The sequence below is a fragment of the Nicotiana sylvestris genome, chromosome 12 (assembly GCF_000393655.2).
Source record: "Nicotiana sylvestris chromosome 12, ASM39365v2, whole genome shotgun sequence".
In the NCBI taxonomy this organism is placed as follows: Eukaryota; Viridiplantae; Streptophyta; class Magnoliopsida; order Solanales; family Solanaceae; genus Nicotiana; species Nicotiana sylvestris.
This window is the reverse complement of record NC_091068.1, coordinates 832,465-842,544: the sequence shown is the minus strand read 5'-3', so window position 1 is coordinate 842,544 and position 10,080 is coordinate 832,465. Positions and strand designations below refer to the sequence as shown.

Here is a 10,080-nt window from a genome sequence, read left to right as displayed (position 1 = left end):
GTGGATCAAGTTTATTTTGTCAGAAAATTCAGGCGAAGGGGAAAAATTGTTAGGTGTTTGTCTATATTTTCTTACCATAATTAGTTTTCCTATCTCATGAAAGAAAAGACAACATATTTACCATAGTTGGGTTTTTCTTTTCCTAGAACAAAAATATAATTCTTCCATATTTGGCTAGTCCTTTTTCTTGTAGGAAAGGTTTGGAGTTTTATAAATTGAAGATCCGTCCTTCTCATTCAGTAGCGTCCATAATGTAGCCATAGGGAGCTTTGAGAGTCGTATTTAGGGGGAGACTTTACGGGACAAGTGTTAGTGTGTCACTTGTGTTTGCCTCTTCGTGAGGTTGTTCTCTCGATATTTTGTACTTTTTGTTATAGTGGATTGCTCATCTCCATTGTGGACGTAGGTCAGTTGACAGAACCACGTCAAATGTTTGTGTCTCTTTTGGTATATTTCTCTTGTTGTATGATTTATCGTCGTTCAAGGTTTGCTTTGCTAGATTCCGCATGACACCTAATTATTTCGGTCCTAACTATCTAGACGGCAATAACTTCTTATGCATGCATATATATATATATATCCAAAATTTCAAGTTTATAGGTTTAGAATTCTGATCATTTTAAGTTACTGGGCTCTAAATTAATAATTTATGAATATTCAATGAATTTTTAAGAGAAATACATGAGTTCGAACCAAAGCTACTGGGTTCGGCCGAACTTGTTCCCGACACTCTAGGTCCGCCCATATATATATATATAGGGGGTGAGGGCTAGAGAGCTGGGAACGAGTTCGGCCGAAATATATATATGCGGAGCCAGGATTTAAAGCTTACAACAACAACAACTACGACCCAGTATAATCCCACAAGTGGAGTCTGGGGAGGGTAATATGTACGCAGACCTTACCCCTACCTCGAAGGGTAGAGAGGTTGTTTCCAGGAGACCCTCGACTAAAAAAAAGCTTATGGTTCGGATTTAAAGCTTATGGTTTGGAATTCTAATCATTTTAAGTTATTGGATTCTAAATTAATAATTTATGCATATTCAACGAATTTTTAAGACAAATATAGGGGTTCGAACCAAAGCTACTGGGTTCGACCGAACTCGTTCCCGGCACTCTAGCTCCTCCCCTATATATATACTCCCTCCATCTCATAATATGTCTCGTGATTCTCTTGTGCACGCCCCTTAAGAAAGAATAGTTTTTAACTAATGTACCCTTATTAAATATTTTCTCAATTTATGTGTCATCTCTATCAATGACATTATTCATATTTTTACCAAGTGTGAATGCAATTGATTATTAAGGGTAAAAAAGGAAAAATATAATCAATTTTATCTTGAACTTCTAAAATGACAAATAATTTGAGATAATTATTTTTAGTAACCACGACACATATTATGAGACGGAGGGAGTATGTATATATATATATATATATAGTAAGAGAGAGAGTTCAAATTAGAGGTATGAGTGTGGTCACACCTGAACCCTGAGGGGTAGCTCGGCTGGTAAAGGCTTGAGGACAAAGTCCTTCAGGTCGCCGGTTCGAGCCCCAGCAGGGCCACTGGAGGCATTACAAACCGGTCGCGTCTCCAGGGCCCCGTGGAACTAACCGTGGTGGACCTGCCTTGAAACAGCGGGACCCGGTGGGTACAGCTAGTCGGGTTCGCAAAGCGATCGCCCGGAAACCACGGCAAAAAAAAAAAAAAGTGTGGTCACACCTGGCTACTACATCTGCCTCTAGCTGTCTGCATTGAGTTACAAATTTATGGGTGCGTGGATCATATAGTACCACTCAAACTTGATTCATTAAGATTTGGATTAAGGTCCTTTTCTGAACCTTTTGTAAAGATGTGATGTTATTCAACTGTTGCAAAAATAGCCATTCTCTTAACAGTTTGTTTGAATTGAAAATAGCTGCTATAGCCTATAGGTTTCTTTGAATTGAGGGAACATGAGACAAAGTAAAGTAGAAGAATAGGTGGAATAAAAGATTTTAACTTTGGATTTAATTGTAAGATGAGAACGTATATGATAGATAATGACTACCACCAAAGATTGTGATGAATTAATGGATTATATTCCTCTATACTTAATCAGAGGACTTAACTTCGAGCATTGGAAGTAAAAAAAATTCTAGTATCGAACGCTTTTCATTTTAATGGATCTTGCGCAACACGAATTAATAGGACGTCAATGCGACTATCGAATACTGGGAAAAAATAAAAAATAATGGCAGAATAATTTGAAACAAAAATATTGAGGGGTAAATATTTTTCTTTTACTTTATAAATGATCTAATTAAGTAAATAATTTTACATAATCAATGCATAAAATTTAAAGTTTTTTTAATCCTATGTTATTTCGGGTTGGTGTAGCAGTCATACTCCCTTCGGTCCATAATAAATGATTTTTTGATCTTTTTATTTTGGTCCAAAATAAATATTCTTTTACCTAATCAAGAAGGAATTAATTTTATTTTTTCAAGATTTGCCCTTATTTATATATCTCAATGTGTCACAATAACAATTAATTAAGGGTAATTTAGTGAATACATTTTCTTTTTCTTTGGAAGTTCGTATTTTCATAAGGGGTATGCGAAAGATAAAAAAGTCACTTGTTATGGACCAAAAAGAGTTGTAATTCTCACATCTCTCTCTTCTTCTATCTCACATTCTTCATTTTTCCTCTATTTTGGAAATTCCCAACAACTTGAAATTCAACATTTCCATTAAAATAAAGAAAAGTACATATTTTTAGTGGTCTCAAACCTATAAATGATCTGTAACTTTCTTGAAAGGGAAATGGCTACTGAAAAGTATATTCCATCCACTATTCTAGAACTAGGTTGCACTTAATTTTCTTCGACTGAACCCCAAGTGCAATTATTGTACAATATTACTTTATTTAATTTCGAAGACAATACATGTGATTAATTATTTTTGCAGACACACGACCAGTGCAAAATGTGTTTGATTGGTAGATTTTTGGCTAACTGCAGGTGTTCAATCCAAACAACACCTAGTTAAGTTGTCTAAATAAAAAATACTGGTAGCTATAGACGTCCTCGTATGTATTCAGCCTTAATGTTATGTCGAGAAAGAGACAAACACGAAAATAAAGAAGATAAAAGATACCAAATTTTAAGGTGAAAATCCCTTCAAATTGAAGGTAAAAATCATGGGATCAGAAAGATCCAAAAAATTTCACTATAGTAATAAGAGGGGTATAAAAGTTCTCTAAATTGGCTACACAACAAGTGCCAAACACGAAGCAACAATAACAACAAGAGCACCGTCAAATCAATTGAAGAAAAAGGAGAAGCCACAAAACTAGAGCTGTTGTTTGGGGCTCGAAATCAGATGCTACGGGCCCAAAAATCCGATCTCTACCGTTCAAATCAAAGATTAAGATGTTACAAAAACTTAGTCAAAATTTCAGCTCAATCCAACGGTTAACGAATTAAAAAAGAGATTTAAAGTTGGCTAATCGGAATAAAAATCTGCAGCAAAATAAATATTTTTCTTCTCTCTTCTCTCTTGACGAAAGCTCTCTCAAAAACCACTCTTATGTGCTTAAGTCTTTCAAAAACTTGTACTAATGAGCATAGAACAGTTCTCAAAGGTTGTCATATTTATAGAAAATAAGTTGTGCTTTCTCTTAAAGCCAAAACCAGTACTAAATAAGAATAAAAACCAAATCCAATTCCGCATAGGAATGGAAACCAAAAGAGAATAGTATTAGGCCACTAGGCCTTTGACTGGACATCATGGGCATGGACCCAACAAATACACCATAATATTTATATAAATAAAAAACTTTTAAAACCTGTCGTCTTAATACCATCCTTGTGGAAAAAGAAAATTGTTTCACTCCTAGAATAATCATAGTGTTACATGAGGTGGGGAAAAATGCAATACTTTTCTACACAACAAAAAAATAGAGGCAAAAGACTATCACACTAATACTTTCACTGGCTAAACTACATTACATTTGAAAAAAAAGAAAACTACATTAACATTGAATGATCAAAGACATTTCCAGCCAAAAGATCATCATCTAATTGATTATCCTGAAGATAACATTTTTCAGAAAGAAGTTGAAGATACTCTTCATACACCTTCTCCAACATGTTTTCATCCAATGGAACTTCATCAAATAAATTTGAAGCACAAGGAATGAATGAAACCTCTGCTATTTTACCCTCATCGGTAAGGCCGCGTACATATGACCCAATGTGGTTTGACTCGTCTGAGGACCCCGCGCATAGCGGGAGCTTAGTGCAGCGGTCTGCCCTTTTATCGGCTTCTTCAGAACTGTTTGAGGAAGAAGTACTCAATAATGCAACATCTTTAACACTATGATTCCTACAAGAGGAAATTCTTATTGGTTTTGGGATAAACAGAGGAGAGTCACTAATATTTTGTACTAAAGATTGGTCTTTTTTCTTCTTATTTTTCTTCTTGTCTTGTTTTTTTCTTGGTTTCTCTATTTTGGGGTGTTTCTTGGGTTCTTTTTTGGGACAATATTTGGAGAAAATCGTGTTAACTTTAGGCTCAATTCCAGCACTTTTGAGCTTCTTGATGAGATGTGTGTTCCAATAATTCTTGATTTCATTGTCAGTTCGACCTGGTAATCTTCCGGCTATGAGTGACCAACGATTACCCAAAAGGGAATGAAGTCTTAATATAAGATCTTCTTCATCTTGGCTAAAATTTCCTCTCTTGATCCCTGGCCTCAGATAGTTCATCCATCTTAATCTACAACTCTTTCCACATCTAAGTAACCCTGAATTTTGAATAAAATAGTTGGAAAACAAATTAATACAAGCATCTCATCTTAATAGTTTAAGCTTTTAAGTAAGTAATTCACGTAATTCAATATGGTATCGGACAACGATTTGTTAGGTATGCGAACAAAGTACCACATTAGAAGTTGATAAGGAAAAAAAACAACATACATGGTAATTTTGGGTATATGACGGAAGTCATATTCCTAACCAAAAATTTAGTGTTTGGTTGAGGAATAGAAAACACTGTTCAGAAAGAATTTTATATTAAAAGATAATAATAATTATATTGGCAAATAGGAGTGTTTTGATGAAATTTTCGAGTGGTAAAAATTAATACTAATAATTTTCAATTGTTAGCTAGCAAGTAATATAACTTGTTTTACGGAAATTGACTTCTACCATAAGTGAGGGAGGACAGACTAAACATGACTTTCTCGTGGAAAATATTTTCTTGAAAAATAACTTTCGTTATAAATATACGCATCATAGTAATACATTATGAAACCGATCTTTATGCGAGCTTGACAAAAAACGGATAATATCACTATATCTAGAGTCTTTAGAACAAGAAGATTGTAGGTTCTATGCACATTGAGTAAAGCATATTTTCAACTATTTGACCGATAAATAATCAAGCTAGCTTTATTTGAGGATTTGTTGAAGACCTTTACAATATCTAATTATAGTATAGTCAACTTTAGGAATATCTATAACATTGAATCACACCAAAAAATGTGGTGCAGTGGATGAGACTGCTCTTCCCTTAACTAGAGGACTCGAGTTCGAGCCCTAGGTATCGAAAAATTCTTGGCAGGGAGCGCTTCTCCCCGAATGGTTCCCTACGCGGCGCGAATCCGAATATAGTCAGGCTCTAACGCGGGTATCGAACACCGGGCGAGAAACAAAAAAAATCTACAACATTGAATGAAAATAGAAATGCATACCAGCTTTCTTGGGCAAGTTTCTCCATTGGCCTTCACCATTTTCCTTAATATAATTACTAAGTAATAAATCTTCTTTTGTAGACCAAGGACCTTTACGTAAACCCTCTTTAGCACAACACGGCGCTCTCCCCATTTCTCTTTGTAGTTGGACAAAACAAGAACACTACTTTTGTAATATATAATGTGAGAATAAAGCAAGAAATTAAGAGGGGTTCTCACTCTAAGACAGTAACAGTAATTTGAAAAAGCGATAGACATCTAACGCATTTACTCATTTGTTTTCTTAAATAATAAAATGCAAAAGAGTATTAGCGGTCTTGTTTGTCACACATGAATATACTCTAAGTTTATGACTATGAAAAAAAGAAGACGACGACGACACATAGCTTTTGAGTTTGGGGAAAGTCGTGCCCTTTTAGAAGCCACGAGATCTATTACAGGAACATTAAATACTGATGGGACAAAAAAGAGAACAATGGACAATATGATGTAGTTGTTCTTTACTATACTTTATATATTAGTTGGAAATATTCAGACCTAGTGTATTTCATTTATATTCCACTTGGTGTATGTTTGTTTATTGAGTTTAACTTTTGTATACAGAAGTGGATCCAGAATTTGAACGTCGCGGTTGTACTTTGCCGTTCAGCCAAGTTTTGTATATAGAATGTTAAACTAGTACTCCCTCCGTTCCAATTTATGTGAACCTGTTTGATTGGATATGGAGTTTAAGAAAAAATAAAGACTTTTGGAATTTGTAGTCCTAAATAAGTTAAAAAGGACCCCAGATAATTTGTGTGGTTATAAAAACTTCTCATTAAGGGTAGAATTATAAGTTTAAGCTAAATTGTTTCCAAATTTAGTAAGAGTTCATTCTTTTTGGAACGGATCAAAAAAGAAATATGTTCACATAAATTGAAACGGAGGGAGTACTATATTACTATTTTCTTAAGATAAATATACGTATACATGGAAGGGTAGCTAGCCTTGGCGTAACTCGTAAAAGTTGTTGTCATGTGACTAGGAGGTCATGAGATCGAGCCGTAGAAACAGCCTCTTGTAGAAATACAGGATACGCCTGCATATAATAGACCTTTGTGGTCCGGCCCTTTCCCGAACCCCAAGCATATATAGCGGGAGCTTAGTGCTCTTGGCTCCTTGGTGTAACTAGTAAAGTTACTGTCATGTGATCAGAAGGTCATAATTTTGAGCCGTAGAAACAGTCTATTGCAGAAATACAGGGTAAGACTGCATTTAATAGATTTTTGTGGTCCGGTCCTTCCCCAGACAATGAGCATAACTAGTTTAGTGCACCGCGCTATCATTTTTTTTTTCTTTATATACATTTATGCATGAAATTTTTGCCAAACTTTTCGGATGCCCATGACCTATCTCGCTATAACATAGGACAATTCCTCGGCTTGTATACATTGATGATGATGATAGTGTGAATTTTTTTTACAATATTATGTTATCGTTATATGTTATAGCGGATAATTTTACTTATTTAAAAACATTACAAATCAAACCATACTTCTTAGAAGTCGAGTAACTTTTAATTTAGGTACTTTTTAGAAAACATTAAAAAATTCTTTATATATTACTTTGAGTATCATTGATTGGGACCCCTCCATATGATTATGTCTTATTCATACATTCATTTATTCCTTTTGTTTTATAGAGGCAAATCATCGGGCAGAGATTGAATCCAATATAAGAATTAATATAAATTAATGTGCCTCTTCACCACTTGCATAAGGACTCTACATTTCTCTGACTGGAAGCTTTTTTTATTTATATTATATATTAGTATTAGTACCCCGCGATGCGCGGACAAATTATTTCAAATTGCGATGTATATTGTTTGAATCATGTACAAATAATCTTAAAATATATATCTCGCAGATAAAAATTATATAACGTGAAAATTTAATTATGAAACGGGATATGAAATTATTGATCAAATCCCGCAGTAGACAACCAATCTTTTTAACATATATTTGTAGCAACCTAACTCCTTGATTTTAGTACTTGCATTTCGTTCCGTTGTCGATATTAAAGAATACTAAACATGTCATATTGTGATCTGTCTTTTTCGAGCACATTAGATCATATTATTTTAACAAAATTCTTACAATCACTTTATTTTTATTAGGAAGTCAAATATGTCTTATTCATCGCATCATTTTTACGTAAATTCTTTTTTTGTTTGTTCTTTTCTTATAGTTATTGTATTATTTAATATTTCATATTATTATATCATCATATAATTTTTTGTTAGCTTATAATTAAATTAATGTCTTGCTTATTATCCTTTTAATAGTATGCGATAAAAATAAATATTTTATTCTCAAAATTTGATATATTTTTATGCTTTTATCCTCTTATTCATAATATTTTAATCATTTAAATTTGTCAGTAATATTTTTAAATATAATTAACTATTTTATTTTATCTATATTAAAATTAATTTAAAGTATAAATATCCTCACACTACCTCTATTTTTTTTTAATATACATTCTCTTTCCTACTATAAATGTTAATTAGTTTTATATTAATATTTTACCTATAACAAAAATAATGTCATATTTTATTTTAAATTGTAACTTTTAGTTAGTCTAAAATATTAATACATAAGTTATTTGATTGTCATGTTCCAAATGTATTGAGTTCTCTTATAATTAATTTTGTATTAGATGCAGTTAAATTTTCTTTTTTTTTTAGCTATAAGATACAATTTAATTTTTAATTTTAATTTTCATTATTAAGATTAAGAAATTTATTTTGTATTTTTAAAAATTTATTTAATCATAGAAAAAAATTTCTTAATTTTATGAACACATTATTTCTAAATATTGTAATAATATTTTTACTATCATTTTAATTCTTTACGTAATATTATTTTTAAAAAAATTTCATATCAAACTCAAATAATTCTTATCATTTTATTTTCTAAACTGGACCATATTTTCAAAAAATTATGCTATGCATTCAAATTCAAACTAATTGCACTCGATTCAAATATTAATCATAAGTCTAAAATATTAATACATAAATTATTTGATTATCATGTTCCAAATGTATTGAGTTCTCTTATAATTAATTTTGTATTAGATGTAGTTAAATTCTTGTTCTTTTTTAGCTATAAGATAAAATTTAATTTTTAATTTTTATTATTAATATTACCAATATTAGAAATTTATTTTGTATTTTTAAAAATTTATTTAATCATAGAAAAAAGATTGTTAATATTTTGATCACATTATTTCTAAATATTATAATAATATTTTTACTGTCATTTTAATTCTTTACTTAATATTTTCAAAAAAAAAATCTCATCTCAAACTCAAATAATTCTTATCATTTTATTTTCTAAACTGAACCGCATTTTCAAATAATTACGTTATGCATTTAAACTCAAACTAACTGCACTCGATTCAGATATTAATCACAGAAAAATATTGTCTTAATTGTTTGAACATATTATACCTAAATGTTGTAGTAATTAATCAAATCTTTCATCATAAAGAAAATGATACAACTTATTCAAATTTGAGATGAGAAAATTATTATTTATCTATTATGATAAGAAATATCATATTGTGGATAATACCACGCAACTTATGTCTAACAGATAAAATAAGAACTTAAAAATATTTAAAATAAATTAGAAATAGCGTGAGAATATTTATGCTAAGAATTAGTTTAGAAAATAAAATAAAGTGAAATAAAATACTTAAAAATATTATTGATAAATTTAAATAACTTAAGAATTCAAGAAATATTTATAAAGTAAAATAGATATTTATTTTAAGATTAAAAAATTTCTAGACTATCTATATTATATTATAGGATAATAATGGATAATAATACTAAATAAGGTGGCACCAAAAATTAAAGTCTTACTAGATATAGAATTAAAATTTAAAAATATAAAATAATTATCTAATATAAGTAATTTTATTAACTAAAATTAAAAGTCAAATTTTGTATGTTGAAACTAAAAGAGATTTTTTTTTATTGCATGTAATACAAAAAATAAATATAAGAAAACTTACTAGATTTGGAATATAATAATCAAAGAACTTATATATTAATATTTTATACTAATCAAAGTTACAACTTAAAGTCAAATATGATATTATTTTGATTACGGGGTAAAATACTAATTAAAAATTTCTTAATAGGGAAGACTGTATAAAGAAAAAAATAGATACAATGTGAGAATATTTATACTTTAAATTAATTTAAAATAAAGTAAATAATTGAATTATTTTCAAAAATATTATTGATAGATTTACATAGTAAAATAGTTTTGAGTAAGAGGATAAAAGCGTACATAT

At 30.6% G+C, this 10,080-nt stretch overlaps 1 protein-coding gene across 1 annotated transcript; it reads right to left on the bottom strand.

Annotated features, from left to right (window-relative positions):
* Positions 1-3,848: 3,848 nt before the first annotated feature.
* LOC104221175 (myb-related protein 308-like) lies at positions 3,849-5,996 on the bottom strand. The gene is made up of 2 exons (XM_009772174.2): positions 5,737-5,996; positions 3,849-4,788 (listed from the first exon to the last, which is right to left on the bottom strand). The coding sequence occupies exons 1-2, from the start codon at positions 5,867-5,869 to the stop codon at positions 4,010-4,012; spliced, it is 912 nt and encodes a 303-aa protein (XP_009770476.1). The 5' UTR covers positions 5,870-5,996; the 3' UTR covers positions 3,849-4,009.
* Positions 5,997-10,080: the final 4,084 nt, after the last annotated feature.